This window comes from Glycine max, chromosome 3 (assembly GCF_000004515.6).
Source record: "Glycine max cultivar Williams 82 chromosome 3, Glycine_max_v4.0, whole genome shotgun sequence".
NCBI classification, from domain to species: Eukaryota; Viridiplantae; Streptophyta; class Magnoliopsida; order Fabales; family Fabaceae; genus Glycine; species Glycine max.
The window spans coordinates 40,800,232-40,817,182 of NC_016090.4; the positions used below are offsets into that span (position 1 = coordinate 40,800,232).

General features: G+C 31.7%; 2 protein-coding genes across 4 annotated transcripts; one reads left to right on the forward strand and one right to left on the reverse strand.

The window, feature by feature from the left end:
* The first annotated feature begins 179 nt into the window (after window positions 1-179).
* Window positions 180-2,560, forward strand: LOC100796698 (putative xyloglucan endotransglucosylase/hydrolase). Its single transcript, NM_001255045.2, has 4 exons — window positions 180-480; window positions 591-691; window positions 799-1,016; window positions 1,804-2,560. Exons 1-4 carry the CDS (start codon window positions 285-287, stop codon window positions 2,168-2,170), a joined length of 882 nt encoding a protein of 293 aa, NP_001241974.2. The 5' UTR covers window positions 180-284; the 3' UTR covers window positions 2,171-2,560.
* A 6,933-nt stretch (window positions 2,561-9,493) lies between these two features.
* Window positions 9,494-15,973, reverse strand: LOC100818898 (E3 ubiquitin-protein ligase RFWD3). Of its 3 annotated transcripts, XM_014773882.2 has the most exons (13): window positions 15,333-15,970; window positions 15,076-15,151; window positions 14,879-14,968; window positions 14,740-14,784; window positions 14,457-14,537; window positions 14,241-14,321; window positions 12,755-12,823; window positions 12,130-12,240; window positions 11,870-12,015; window positions 11,751-11,790; window positions 11,112-11,174; window positions 10,849-11,039; window positions 9,494-10,343 (listed from the first exon to the last, which is right to left on the reverse strand). In XM_014773882.2, the coding sequence occupies exons 1-13, from the start codon at window positions 15,755-15,757 to the stop codon at window positions 9,866-9,868; spliced, it is 1,896 nt and encodes a 631-aa protein (XP_014629368.1). In that variant the 5' UTR covers window positions 15,758-15,970; the 3' UTR covers window positions 9,494-9,865. The 3 variants fall into 3 exon arrangements, with proteins under 3 accessions (XP_014629368.1, XP_014629369.1, XP_040870063.1); XM_014773883.3 differs by lacking the exon at window positions 12,130-12,240 and having other exon boundaries at window positions 15,333-15,972; XM_041014129.1 differs by lacking the exon at window positions 12,130-12,240 and having other exon boundaries at window positions 10,849-11,174; window positions 15,333-15,973.
* Between the last annotated feature and the right edge of the window lie 978 nt (window positions 15,974-16,951).

Here is a 16,951-nt window from a genome sequence, read left to right on the forward strand (position 1 = left end):
AGGTATAATTGAATGCCATCCAACAATTACTGACCTCCAATTTGTCTCTAATGATCTATAAATAATTATTGGTATGTTTAATTCATCCAATCCCTCCATAATTCCACCACCATTAATTCTCAATTGGGGACCCACAAATTTTCTTATTTATATCAAACTGGCTACCATACTATTCTTCCATATGCACCTTACCTTGAGCACTTTCCCAAGTTTTCTCTCTCACACCCTTCATTTACACACAACGGAATCATTCTCCTTTCTGCTAACACTTTTGCTTTTTCTTCATGGCTTTCTTTCTCTTTGCTATTTTAATCTTGATGGTCCCTTCTAGTAATGCCTATTGGCCACCTTCACCTGGCTACTGGCCAAGTTCCAAATTCAGGTCCATGAGTTTTTACAAAGGGTTTAGAAACCTCTGGGGCCCTCAGCACCAAAGCCTAGACCAAAATGCATTAACAATCTGGCTTGATAGAACCTCAGGTCTGAATCTTATCACTTTCAATTTCAATTCTCTCTCTCTCTCTCTCTCTTTCACTTGCATAATATCATTGAAATTTAATCCACTTCCACTTTTTGTTTCTCATAAACAGGAAGTGGATTCAAGTCAGTAAGGCCATTTCGATCCGGGTACTTTGGTGCTTCCATTAAGGTTCAACCTGGATACACTGCAGGTGTTATAACAGCTTTCTATGTAAGAAATAACAGCAAATGTTGATTGGTTAAAAACTAACACATTCTGTTCAGATTATTTATTAATTAGTATTAGTAATTATAATGATTATTTGATTAATGTGGCAGCTCTCAAACAATGAAGCACATCCCGGTTTCCATGATGAAGTGGACATTGAGTTTCTAGGGACAACATTTGGAAAGCCTTACACTTTGCAGACCAATGTTTACATAAGAGGGAGTGGAGATGGGAGAATCATAGGCAGAGAGATGAAGTTCCATCTCTGGTTTGATCCTACCAAAGATTTTCATCACTATGCTATACTGTGGAGTCCTAAGGAAATAATGTAAGTCACTATATGCATAGTACATTGTAACTGTACTTCTGAATGTATGTGTAATGTGTGTGAGTGTGACTGTGACTATACGTGAATTTCAATGCATACATTTTCAGTACTAGTCTAAAAGAAAAAGGATAGATAAGGTAGGGACTACTTCGTTTTCTCCTGAAGTAGATAGGTTGGAGTGAAGATAAAAGGAACTGTGGAAGGTTGGATTCGGGGTATGTGGCTTCGGCTTGATTGGTTCTTATATATCATCAGGTATCACAGTTTAGGCACCACTTATTGGCTAGACATTTTCTATAGCTAAAACTTATTTTATATATAATTATTTCCACAACTGAGAAAGGGGTAAAAAGAATGGAGAAATTGGTGTGAGATTAGATAAGTGATGTGATGATAATGTCTTGTAGAAAAATGTGTACAAGAATAATATAACTCGATTGATAATTTGGAAGATGAAACGGAAATAATTTCGTTATCTCTGAAATTAAGGAAAGCAAGTAGGGATTTGACAGGAATATTAAATCATGTGGAAAATTAGAAAATTTGTAGAACCAAGGTCACATGAATGGCACAAAAAAATATGCATCGAAGTGTGGGGTAAACAAAATCTCATGACACCCAACTTAATGAAAAGTTAAAAGTAACATTTAATTAATTGATCTACTGGTTCCTCTCCTAGCCACTTAGATATAATTTTAATTATAAAATGAGTTTAAGTGTTCAACAATACAGTCACTTTTTCATGAATAAAAAAAACTATATAGTCACTTTTTTATTTATGTGTCAGATTCCTAGTGGATGATGTGCCAATTAGGAGGTACCCGAGGAAGAGTGGTGCAACATTTCCTCTGAGGCCAATGTGGCTATATGGTTCAATATGGGATGCATCATCATGGGCAACTGAGGATGGAAAGTACAAAGCTGATTATAAATACCAACCTTTTGTGGCAAAGTATACCAATTTCAAAGCTAGTGGTTGCTCAGCCTATGCCCCTCGTTGGTGCCATCCAGTTTCAGCCTCACCATATAGGTCTGGTGGGTTGAGTAGGCAACAACATAGTGCCATGAGATGGGTGCAAAGATACCACATGGTTTATAACTATTGTCAAGACCCCAAGAGAGATCACAGCCTAACACCTGAGTGTTGGGGTTGAATTGAAGAATTGAAGTATTCAACATTTGGAAATTGGAACACTTAGGCCAATTGGGTATATTATGATGCTGATTTTTGGTCCCCAAAACCAAAACACTGTTCTCTTGTGATTTGTTTTGTCTTTTTTCTTTCAGAAAGTTTCATTTACTTTATGGGGGTCACTTGAGATGGGGGGCCCCAGCTTGGCAGATACATTATGCAAGTGTACGGGGTTGTGCATCCAAGGCTCTCAAGACACGAGAATATTTGGAAGATTGTGTGTGTGTGTGTGTGTGAGTTTTCTTTTTAGACAAAGGAAAAAAAGAAAACAAAGGGAAGAGCGAGGGAAAAGGAATAATGATATCTATGTCCAATGGAAAAGCAAAGTGGCCAAGGTGTATGGGTTGGTGAATGTGGCACCATTGAGTGCGAATACTAAAAAGCACACTTCATTTAATAATGTTATTGTCATTTTAATGATGAAAACGAGAATCTGTGTGTGTGTGTTATGGGGATGGGGGGTTATGTGTTTTGTTCCAAGACTTTGTTTCATGTGAAACTTGTTTATTACCACCATGGAAAAGTTGGTTGCATGAAAAAAGATCGGATGATTATGTAAGAGGTTGTGGGCCATTGGTTTGATCCGAAAGCAACTGACAAAGAATTGAAAATAATTACAAGATCGAGCATGTAAATCATATCAAAAACTTTTTTTATGGATAAATAATTGCATTACTTTTGTCAATGATAACATCTATAATACAAATTAAAGGACTTAATTTTGCTGATGAATTGTAGGAGTTTAGCTATATATTATTGTATAAATTAAATGTTCCATTTAACTCGATAGGATCATGCCTTGAGAGAAATTTTATCACTAGTGAACAGATAATAAAATTTGGTTTCCATATTTTAAGGAAAGTTGATAAATTTCGTGGATACTTAAAAGATCTTTTTTTTTCATCACTTTGATATATATGAAAAAAATTCTGAATTTTTGTTATGATATTTTTAAATTGATTATTTTTTATATATTAAAATGGATGATTCCATTGTTTATAATTGAAAAGAATGTTTATGAGAGATTTCTCAACAAATCCTAATTTATATTTTTTCTGTCGTTAGTTTTGTATAAATTATTCTCTTTTTTCAAAAAAATGTAAGGAAAGAGATCTTTATTGTTGGATTTTTTTTATCCCACAAAAGCTTGTACCAGTCGGTTTAGGGCTAACCAGTGATAGCTATATAATGGTCCAACCAGAACTTAGGCGATGAAATGTTACACTTGAAGTTTAAATTTTGGGCACAAATTAAATTTGTGCATTTTTAGCATGATTTTGGCTTAGCCGGCAAAAGTTCATACAAATTGGATTTGCACCGAGCTTAAGATTCATTTTAGAAGATCCAATTGAATTTGACATTTTTGGTCTAACTCATTATAACTTGTAATTCACATCAAATCCTAAACCAGGTTGAACTAATTAACGAAATGTATGACTTATAGTCTTTAAATATTGAGCTCAAATAAAGTCTGTTTGTTTAGCCTAATTCAATCATTCTTTAATCTTGGTTTAGCACACAAAACACTTGATACAAATTAGATCTTCATTGGGATTTGATCTCATTTTAGAAACCAAATTGAATGTGTTTTTTTGGAAAGACTTATTGTAGTGGCAACCTATAACAAGCTTACAAGTGGCCTAGCTCAAAGATGTCAAACAGAAATTAAATTAATTCTTTTCAACGTAATTTGCTCATGACTCAATCTAGGTTTAATCATAAAAGCTTGTAAAAAAACTTGCCTTTTCTTTTTATGGATTTTTTTCTTTTAATTCAATTCTTCTCATCAAAACCTCATGTGAAGATACTTACATTTTTTTAATGAACTTTTAAAAGAAAAATTATAAGACTAACAACAAATTTTGAAAACTCGAAGGAAAAAATGAAACTAAAAACTAAAAATTGATTTTGCTTTTTAAAATTTAAAACTATAAATCACTCCAAAGAGATCCTTACTAAAATATTTCTAAAAATAAGTGGTTGTAACAAAGCCTAATGCACACCTACATATTACACTTTAAATGTATTTTTAAACAAGTTAAAAAATATAACTTATTAAATACTCCTTTGAAAAAACAATAAATATTCCTCAACAAATTACATATCTAAAAGGATTTAAATTAATTACATTAGTAATGTAAAGCTTTTTATATTATTATTCAATTATAAATTGTTACATATTAAAATTATTAATTTTTTATAATAATTATTTTAAAAGTCATATTAAAAATAATTTTTAATTAATTAACCATATAATTTTTTTACACTTGCAATATATAAAAATTAAATCTATCCAATAATAATATTTTTTTCATTTACCAGATTTGAACTCAAAATTTTATTTAAAGGAATCGACTATAGTGAAATTTGATATAAAAAATCACTCTCAATATTTTTGCCTTACCTTTAAATTTGAATTTTTGTGAAATTTATAATTTATTTTTGTTGAGTATATTTAAACCATTTGACACTTTTAATATTTCATATATTTATTAACTTTCCTATAAAATAATATAAAATTTCTATTGTTTAGCAATTACTCATTTAAGTGTGATTTTGATTCATATATCCCACCAATATTCTTTTTGTTAAATTGCTTTTATTATGTAGATATTTAAATATAAATCTCTTCACTTCACTACAAACATCTTTCTTTTATATGTTAACACCCGCTTCTTTTCATCTAACTTGATTTTTGACACAAAAAAATATCATGTCTTTTCATCAGTTAAGTTACAAACGTAATTAGTTCAGGAACTTTAATGGTACTATTGGTTTATTCGACAGGATTCAATGAAACAAATACAGCACTTAATGATTCATGAACGAAAAATCCAGATTCGATCAGTAGATTGTCTGCTCTGCTCTGAAGTCTGGAATCCATTAACAACTTGTAATTCTATATATCCATGTGTTGTACGATGGTTTAAATCGTGTGTATGTGTGTCATATGAGTTTTTTTTTATTAATAAATGTTTAAATTATTTGTTTTGCTTGCAATAGATAAAAGAGAATATTTGGTTCAAAAAGTAACATAAATATATTAATCTGAACACATTTTAATGGAAATCAGAGATTCATTTAAAATATAACAATTACGTGACTTAATTTTATTTTTCTTATGGTAAATGAAAAAAATCGTTATATATACGTTAATATCAACAGTGAAAATTGTTTTAAACATGAAAAATATGTATAATTATTACACTTTATATATATATATATATATATATATATAAATTCTTTAAGATAATTTTAATATAATTTGATAATTTTTCTACAAAGAGATATGTATTGAGCAAGATCTCTATTTACCATGTTATCTTAAATATTTTAATGAGAAGTTGCAAAACAATAATTCATAAATATATAAAAGAATATTAGTTACAAGTATTTTACTATCGTGCACCTTTTTTCTCTATTTGAAATTAATATATAGAATAAATATGTCTTTTTCTTTATTTACTATAAATAAATAAACCGTATACTAGCATAATTATCCCTATCATGTTTGTGTGGTTATGTGTGTAAGCAATTCAGACCATACATCAAGACATCGAGAATGAAACAAAAGCAAACATTGAAATGGTAATCTACCGGCAATCTCAAAATTATAAAAATATCACCCTTCCTCCAAATAATCAAGCATGATTGTTTATTGAAGATGCTCGAAGACGATAATAATGCATAAAGCATAGGGCCATAATGCCAAGATCAAACAAATAAGGTAGTTGGTGGATAGCTTTTAAACCATTAATAATAGAATGAAAATGATTGAATGTTTTCCAAATGATAAATCCCTTCAAGTCACTCCACTCCCTTTCTCTGAATTTGGCATTTTTTTAAGGATTAGTTATTTGATGTGAGATGTTTTATTTGAATAATTAATTACGAAGATTATATTGACCCCAACGCATTTGCACCCTATTGGGCAAGTAGTTAGAATTAATTTCTTTCATCCTGTCACATTTTATATGAAGGTTATAATAATTGAAATGAATTTTTTTTATACAGAATTGAAATTAATTTGAACACACATTTCATTTTTTCAATATCCATTTTACTTAACTTTAATACAAAGATTTGCAACTTCAACGTATCATAAAGCCCTTAACTACATCACTCATTTCGTAAGAATTGTTTATCCCATGCAAACCAATGGTTAAGGGGTTAAGTAGGGACTTCTGATATAAGATAAGGACAAGAAAAAAACCACTTTTTTTCTTGGCGTCTTGTAGGCGAGAGCATTATAGATATTATCCGCCTCCTTCGGTTATTAAACTGACTTCAGAACAATAAACTATGGCCAAACAAATAATGAATAAAAGCTTTATTTGTGGAAAATGAATGTAATTATGATTTATATTTCCTGTAAAATTTGTCGTACTAAAACTGCGATGGTATTCAAGCAAAATTTGAAAAACAAACGATACTTCGTATTATCAAAGATTTGATTAATTCTCCAATGCAAAAAAAAAAAAAAAAAAAAAAAAACACACTCACATACACACATGGGGGAGGTGGGTAGCCACAGAAAATACTAAATACTAGGACTTCATGGAAATTCCGTTAGTATGTAAGGTCATGCTAACCAATTCTCTAAAAACATTGGATAAAAAAAATATTAAATACAATAGTAACATAATATAAGTTTTAAATAACTTAAATTCTGAAATTTAAAAATAATCGATCCACTTTTTTAATTTAAAAAATAATTTATTTCCCTTAAAAATGTTTAATATATTATCAAATAATTATAATATATAATACGTGAAATAACATCATGGAAGTTACCTTTGAATTTAGGATTACGCTAATGGATTTTTATAAGCATTGGATAATTTTTTTCTTCTGGGATCAAGAGACCCCTATGTCTCCCAATCCATCCACTAGCTCAAAAAATAAATCTCGTTTGTTGTTAATACTGAACAAAATAAATTTTATATATGATGAAAATTGAACACAAATTCTTTTACTATATATTATTATCACTCATAGGAATGAAACTAGACTTTAATCATTGGATAAAAAATATTAAATACATTTAATCATGTATGAAAAAAAATATTAAATAACCATATTATATTATATTATAGGTGAGAAGTTTAAGTATTGATTTTTTTAGATAAAAAGTATTAAATGAATTATATTTAAATACAATAAATCCTCTTTTTTTTAATAAAAACTTTATTCTTTTATTACATTGATATCCTTAAAAACATTTAATAAACAAAGCGCTTTTAAAAACATAAGTTTTAAATATTTTTATATTTTAAAATTTTTCTTTTTATTTAATATTTTCTACTTTTATTTCTTCGTGCTCTAAGAAAATTCGTTTTATAAAACATCTTGTACAAGTTTAATTTCGATTTCCCTTTGTCACATCATCAAAGTATTTCATCCTTTTTAATTACTATTATAATCAAACACTTCTAAACCTGTTAACTTACACATAAATTATCATACAAATATTTTACTTTTAAATCAAAATCAAATATTAGATGATTGAATAATTTTGCGTTAACTATGTGTTTTTTCCTTTAATTATTTTCAAATTTCATTTTAAAACAAAACATTAACCGATTTTAATCCCTAATGATTTTATTCTGTTAACGTTTTTTTTGTCTTCCATCAAATATCATTAGGTTATCACACAATCAACTAGTGTAACATAACATTTATGCTTAAACTTTTTAAATTATGTTTTTAGTGCATTGCCTTTTTACATATTTTACATTTAGGTCCTAAACAATTGTTTTATCAATATTAGTCTATTTTTTTTTTTACAAAATTCACTTTTAATTGTTAACAAGTTTTTAATCGATCTTAATCTCTTAACTTTTGTTTGTCATTAAGTTTTTTTTTTGAAAGATACATGTTGGTCATTAATTTTAGTTTCTTCCATCAAATATTATTACTAAGCAATGTGACAGGCACATTAACAAACACATGACTTGTCATCCGAGTCATTAGTTTGACATAGAAGTTAAAATAAAATTTTGTTTAGAAAAGAAAAATAAAAGTCACGTGATAAAATGTTAATTCAAGACATTTTTTTAATGATTTTAAAGTGTTACAAATTTTCTGACGTATGAAACCGATAAAAAAAATTGAAATTTTGAAGGAAAAAAAAATCACTAAAAATACATTAAGCAAAATCAACAACTCTCGATATACGAATCAACACAGCAAACCATGATTGAAAACACAATCAATAACCCATAGTAAACAAAACAAGAATAAACAAAATCACAAACTACAATCAAAACTTCTAAACACCTCTAATCTTGGAACTCTTTCGAACCCAAATTCTCAACCTCACTTCTTAAACAAACGTTAAATCCTTTCATTTTAATCTCACTCTCACCCACATTTTTGCTCCACAAGATGGGCATAGTGCCAAGAGTGAGGTAACAACAACGAATTGTAAGAATTTTCTAATAGGTTGTTAATTTATGTATTTTGGGTTGTTGACTTATATATTATAATTTATTAATTTTGCTTACTGTATCTTCTTTATTTTTCTCTTTCAAATTTTCAAACCTCTTTATAGCAAGTTTACACTATAAAAAAAATTTCAAGAAAATATAATTATTAGAAAATGCCTTGAACTAACATTTTATCACATAACACCAAACTAGTAATCCACATTGCAAATCACACGATTACCACATTATCACTTAATAGTGATACTTGATGAGAAAGAATAAAAAATAGTAAAGGGTGTGTTTAATTTAGAAGATGAAAGAATGAAAATAAAAGATTTTTTTTAAAAAAAATTAAAGTATAAAAGGTGTGAATCCAACAAAATAAAATATAAAATTTCTCATCAATATTATTTCTCTCTTTTGTACCAAACACACCATAACAATAATCGAAACACTAAGACTAATTGAAATTATTGAGTCTGAACATAAGTTACATAAAAATGAATGAGTAAAAATATTTAGAAAAAAAATGTTAAGTGAGACCAATATCCAATCAATATTTTATTTAGGAGCTAAAATAAAAATTCCTAAAAAGACTAGGAATGAAATATAATTAATACAATAATTTTTCATTGCATCAAAATTAATAGTTTTAGTGACTTTCACGTAATCATGGTTTGTTCTTAACGACAATCTGTATCTTACCATTGTCACATCAATATCAGCATTACTGCTCCAATTTACAAACAAATGGGGAAAAAATCCCTACAAAATAATTAGAGAAGAATGAACAAAGTAATTTAAGGAAAGCTATCAACTACTTTAAGGAAACCTAAAATTCTAAGAATAATTTAGAATAACAACAAAGTCTTATCCCATTAAATAAAGTCAGTTACATTATTATACTACAGTACTCGACACAACGCCGAAGAAAATCAAGGTTTCAAAGATATTGAGTCTAAGGTCTCCCTTGTTGATTTCCTACAATGTCCTCTTCAGTCTCCCTTTTCTCCTTTTTGCTGGACTAAAAAATCATGTTATCCACCCTTCTAATTGACATCTCTTGTGATCTCTTTTGTACATGTCCAAATTACCTTAAGTGATTTCCTGTCATTTTTTTCTCAATAGGTGCTACATCAATCTTTTCTTGCATATCGTAAATGAACCCCCAAAAAATCAACCCCAATGAACCCCTTATTCTTGAAACGACATTGCAGGAAGAATTACCTTTACCACGAGCGTTTGGAAAAAAGCTGCAATGTGTTCTCACTTAAACAACCAAGAATTCCATGGCTAGGTGAGTACCTAAGATCACGGCCCTGAGCTTGCATTTTCAATTGCTGAAGAACTCTAAAAGATGGCAACGCATGCAAGACCAAATCACGTGTATCTTCATTCAAAGATGCAAACAATCTGCTCTGATCCTCTATGTCCATAATTACACATTTTGGTAGTAGAAATTTACTTACGCTGGCATATGAGGAACCCACCTTTTGGAAATGATGACTGCCCATTCTATTGAACAAGACATGAGTGCCCTGTACTCCGTGTTGCGTACTAGGAGGAGTGGGCGATGGTTGAGAGTGACGCAGATCCATGGACATGTCATATTTCGGTCGGTATGAAGCAACAATGTCATCACTGCTAGGGCAATAGGCAAGGGATATGCAGACTCCTTGATTATCAGTTTCAGGAACCATAAGCGGCCTTCATGTTAAAAAACTGAAGCATTAGGAGGGCGAATTACAGCAATAAAAAACAGAGCATGACAACATTTCTATGTGATTGCTTGCAAAATCACCAGTCCTTATGGAACCAAGTTGAAATTATGCAGAAGCAAATAGGAACAATCCATCATATACCGTCTTAAATGCAGGGAAATGTTCCAAGTCCATCTGGAGTTAAGACATAATTTAATTCACTTTTTATTTTAAGGAAAAATAAATCATTTGGTCCTTATAGTTGCATAAACTTTACCTTTTAATCCTCACACTTTAAAATCATCCCTTTTAATCCCTATACAAGCACTTTCGAGTCCCTTTTGGTCCCTGTCATTACAAAATGACAAGGACGAATAGGTAAAGTTTGTGTAACAAGGACCAGAGTTACCTAAAAATGCTTTGTACAGGGGCTAGAAGGGATGGTTTTTAAGTACAAGGCAATGATAATGAAAATATGTAAAGAAAATATCCATAAAATATAAGCAGCCTACCGCTCTTCAGAATCAATGTTCCACTGACAAAGGCCAACAGCAGATGCAGATAGGATGGTTTTAACACCAGAAGACAAACTTGAAGTTTGTGCAAGAGCATGTACAGTATGCACAGGGTTGCTAGTCAAACCAACAAGGGATTTCATGGGTCCTGCAGTTTGGCGCATATCAAACACCAAGACAGAACCATTCTGCAGGGAAGTTATATGAAGATTAGCATTTGAAGTTCCCACATCAAATAAATACAAAACCAAAGTGCTGACCTGTAGTCCAGCATATATGTAATGTGAATTGTTGAGATCCCATGAACAAGACCATGCAGGAACCTGGAATACAATTCTAGTAAAGGTGAAACCACCCAAAAGCTTGTGACAGATCACAATCTTTGAGCAATAAATTAGTAGAACAAGGGGAAAGGGGGCATGAAAAAAAACTATTTTAAAAATTTATTTCTAATTTTCTACATGTAGTTTGGAGGATTTTATCTTATGTCATTTGAGGTTTTGGAATCAGGGGAACTAATGGCGATTGATGGCCTTGCCCTCCTGCCGTATGCTATTTGCAGTTAGTTCATGCCTAAGGTTGGAGAAAAAAACTAGACTTTCTGGATATCTACTTACAACACTGCATCCTTTATGGAAATCGGTGGTTTTTTTTATCTTCTTCATGGTGTTTAGTTAATGGTTACTTTAAAAGGCCATCTCTGGAGACTGAAAACCTTTACAGAGATGACTTGCTGTCTTTTTGGCTGGTCCTTATGAATTTATATTACTCAACTCAAGGAGGATAAAAAGTTAAATATACAAGCAATACCAATCTTAAAACCACAAAACATAGCAAACTATTTCCAACAGCTTTATTACTACTAAATTACCAAATCAAAATATTGAATCAAACTTCACCTGTAGGTCATAATTGACAACAAGGTTGCCGCTGTCCAAGCTGTAACAAAAGGAAATACATCAATGACCAAATTTTTACTACGTCAGACAAGATGAATTAGTACTTAATGCAACCATACCTGAGCACTGATAATTTCTTTCCTAGAGAAGAAAAGAGGGCCAGGCTACTACTACTATGAGAAGCAGAAATGTGTAGGTCTTTAACACCATTTGTGCCAGAAGGCAGTAAGATGTCTTGCATCTCAAATGGAGACATCAAGCTCATCTACAAAGCCGAGTTCCCATAAAGGTTAAATTGAAATCCTTCATTGTATAAGAGTTAAGATATACTAAAGCCACATACATATACACATAAATACTTCAAATTGAAGAATCTTACTTTAGTTAACAAGTGCATTCCACCTATTGCCTTTCGCTTTTGTGCAATTAATAAAATTTGATTTGAAATGTCCATATCAAAAACACGAGCACCATCCAGATCAAACGTTTTCTAAAACAGGTAAACAACTAATTAAATAAAATTAAGTCATCAGCAGTCAGCACAAATAGACAACATCATATAAATTTTTTTAACAAAATAAGCTTATTATAAAAGAGGACATGTGACTGAAAAAACCTAGGGTATATTACACTTTACCACTTTATAGTTCCACATACTCCCCCAACTTACCTATCTAAACTTATTTTTAAATCACTAAACCTCCCTGAAGTTTGGTTTAAAGTGAATAGTTAAATTAATAAAGTCCATTTACTTTGCTTAAATTAATCATGGTTTCAGGTTTGATAGCCACAATTTTGACCATGCATATAGTATATTTTCACTTAAACACAAACTTTGAGGGGTTAACGATATAAAAAGAAAGTTTAGAAGGTAAATTGAGAAATGGTGATACTAAAAGACAATAAAGTGTAATTTTCCCAAAAATCTGTCCGGCAGATGCAATATGTGATGCTGTTAAGTACGAGAGGGAGGGGGAGAAAGTGAGAGAGAGAGAATGACATACCTGCAATTCAAAATTGAACATCAATTGCCTGCTCTGCATATCTAGTAGCATCTCCAAATAAGTGTTTCTCTACAAGAACAAACGTACAAATAATAATTATTTAAAACCACACACACAAAGATAGAAAAGCATAAAAAAGGCTCATATGATTTGCACCAAATCTTTATGCAGATTCTGCCTTTATGCGCCTCAAGTAAATACCTCAATTGTTAACATCTAGTCAAGGTTATCAAACTCTAGAATCTACTTAAACTCGCGGGGGCTCCGTAAACTCGACTCATAGACTTGCAAGAGTCTATTTTATATTAAAAAAATGATAAAATAACTATAAATAACATACCAATTCAACATTTCAACACCATAATAAAGCAAAATAGTAAACCACAAATTCCACAATACTAAAATAACTAAGTCTAGTAGTATATCACTACTGGATAAGTTCAAACTACACCAAATAAAACATAAATAATAAGTTCACACAATTACAAAAAATAAGTTATTAAAATGATAACATTAAATAACTAAAAAAGGACAATGTCACTTAGATAATCTATAAAATCAATAAAATGCAATACATTACATGAAAGTTTTGGGTTAAATTTCTAAATTAAACACAACCTTAAACTCACTAGTCAACCAAGTTTGGTCCAAGTCTACCAAAAAGCAAGTTTGTTAACGAGTTAATCGGAAGCCAGAAGGTACATGTGAACTGTAAACATAACTTGAGAGTTTGATAACCCATGCATCAAGTTGTTAGAAACTAGGGCTTTGTTCAAGGTGGTTTTTCATTTAGTTTTTGGAATTTTTAAAAACTAAAACCAGTTTTAGTTTTGAGTTTCAATATATTTTTTTATTTTAGTTTTTAAAAGTTGTTGCAAATTGAAGATGGATAGAATGAGTCAACCGATTTATCTCGTATCACTCTACAATGAAATAATGGTGGTGGCAACAAAGGTGATGATGGTAGCGGTGGTGGAATGGTGATGATGGTGAGAGTGTGATTTTAAAACTAAAAACCAAATTCACAAATCTTCTTTTCTTGATTTTGAAAATGAATGTAAAATTGTTTTGAAATTGAGTTAAAAACCATTTTAACTGCATTTTTGCCAAACGCAATTTGTTTTGAAAATTGCATTTGTAAACGAAAAACCAAAAACTCACAACCACCCCGAATGCGGTAAGAAAACCGATTGTTTCAAAGTAGCAAAGTAGTTGATGTTAAATTCCTGGATCTAAAGAAGGTAAATATGCAAACAATGGAAAGAGTGTTATTCTAAATGATCTAACAAGGCAGGGCTTGCGGGAAAAGGATGCAACAAAGTTGGCAAACATAACACACCTCTGTCATCTATTTCCTATAAAGTAAAATATTATCAGGTACGAAAAAGTGGCTCAAACAGGAAAAGGGTTCTAATATTGGAAAACCACAGATTTACCATTAAATGGTTTGTATCATGTATACTGTATAGTATTGCATATGGGATACCTCAGTAAGCTTCTGAACTTGAAGATTCAATGCAGCTTCCTTCTTCTGCCATCCGGCTTCTTTCTTGTGGCGATCACTTCCCTGATAACAGAACCAATATAATGTTCTTAACCAAAAATAACATAAATACAGCCATCAAGTCCCACACAAAGCCACGAAGAAAATATATTAAATGGTTTGTATCATGTATACTGTATAGTATTGCATAAGGGATACCTCTGTAAGCTTCTGAACTTGAAAACTCAATGCAGCTTCCCTTTTCTGCCATCCAGTTTCCTTCTTGTGCCAATTACTTACCTAATAACAACCGATATAATGTTCTTAACTAAGAATAACATAAAGACAGCCTCATATTCCAGGAAAATCAAAGTCCACACCAAGCCACGAAGAAAGTATAGCATGTACCTATGGCAAAAGGGGGGAGAGGGGGAAACTGTTTTTTTAGACTAAGAATTAAATGCACCAAGCAACCAAAGAAAAATTTTCACTAGCATCCTACCTTGCTTTCAAGGGCAGCACATTTGGCCTCAAGTGACCGAATTCTCTGTCAACAGAAAGAGTAATCAGGCAAACAATTTTGTTGAAAGTTTCCTATTGAGTTTTCATATTTTATAGAATGCGCATAAAATTCACCCAACCTTCTGATTTTCTTCCTCGACGGCCACTACTTGAGAGGCATAGAGTTTCCTCACATCCTTCAACGAGCATTTCACTTTACATTGAGGACACTAGGACAAATAAACACAAAAAAGATAAAATGTCAATGTACAATTTTTGGCTACACAAACATCAGAAACTACCTCTCAAGTCTCAACCAACCACAGTCTACGGTTACCTTATTGGAATTTCTGCGGTGTTGAAGCCATTTTTTGATGCAAGACATGCCATATATGTGTCCACAAGGGAGACAGCTGAACTCATCAACCCCCAAAAATTCAAATATATCACAACATTGTTCACATATATTATATATACAACTAGACAACAATTTTAAAATAAACTAACAAACTAACTAACTAATATAAGGTGTCCGATTAAAAAAACAAGAGAGAATGTAAATTAGGGTTAAGTAAAAGGGGTTTGGGATTGCACCAGATGTGATGCTCGCCGTTATTGGTCCAAGCGTCCATACAAATAGGGCAAAGGAGACCGTCAACGTCAGGGCTGGCCCACTCGTTCTCTTGGCTCAGGCTCCCATTCGCGAAGGAACAAGAAGCCTCGCCTCCTTCGGTTCTACGGCGCTTGTTCTGCGATTCGATGAGGGTAACGACTTCGCTGTTGGATGTACTGACACGGGGAGCGTCGTGCGAAACCCTAGGAGGCGCCCCGGCGGGAACATACTCTTCGTCTTCGTCGTCGTCGTCGTCTTCTTCTTCATCGTCGGTTTCGTCGTCGTCGTCGTCGTCGTGGGATAATCCAAAGTCTGCGGGAATTTCAATGAGATTTGCTTCTGCGTTTTCGTCGTAGTCGTGGGGTAATTCAAAGTCTGCGGGGTTTAGAAATAGTGTTGAATCCATTACGAGAGGGGAGAGCCCAAACCTATAAGGGCCACCGAGGGGAAAAAACTAAACGGAGGTGAATTTCAATCGTTTAATTGGTGCGAAAGAACTCAAGGAAAGGATCAAAGTGAAATAACTTAACATTGTTCGTGCACATTACAAAATATTATCCTTCATTCTCTCACTATAGGATGCTCTCGGATGTGGTTTTGGTTTAGTTTTTAGACAAAATTCATCTAAATCAAATATAAATTAAATATTAATGATTAAATTTGATTCAATTTTAATATATCATCAAATCCAAATCAAATCAATTTTCAGCCATTTGATTTGGTTCATCATGCGGTTTTTCATTTTTCTTAATCTATTATTAAACTTACATGATTATTGCTATACTATAATATTTTTCTATTAAATTAATGTAGAGATATCATACCAAAGGTTTTTTTTAGAAAAAAGCGTTTCAAAACAGTAAAAGGCATCTATTCCTTTTCCTATGTGAACCAACCAAAAAACACAGAGGAACGCAGAAGCAGGGTTCAGTTGATTTTTCTCATTCATTTCATCCTTGAAAATAGAGGAATAGTCGTTTGCCTCTTGAAATCGTTACAATAAAATCAACTTACAAATATTACAATTAATATAATCAACTTGCAATCGTTACTACTACAAAGAAGCAAACTTTTTTTTTACATCGGCATAAGGAAGGAAGGGTCATGCAGTGGAACCAGTTTGGCAAAAAAAAAAGGTGTTTTTTGTTAGAGGAGACCACTTTCTTTTTAATTTGCTAACATTTATAACCACCATCTGCTAAAAGCCTTATCGATCTTCTCCAAGTGTGCCACTACTCGATGAAGGAGTTTGAGACTCTGAGTCTGCCACGACACACTAAGACAGAAGTTTGCAAGGAAATCTGCAATGTGGGCAACTCGTCCTTCCTCTTGCGTCACACCCATCGAGACCTCACCAATCTGCGTTTGATTAACACGTTGTTGATAGTCCTCCTATTCAATCTCAAAAAACAGAAAATCAGTAAGGAACTAATTTCATCTAACAACCAAGTTGTATCCGAGTCTCTCAACCTTGTAAAACAAGGTAATTAATGTTTAGTCTTAAAATATAAACCGTTTAAAAATACTCAAGTACTTAACTAAACTAAACATGTGAGAAAATAAATAAGCATGCTCTTAAAATTCTCCTTCCAACATGTCC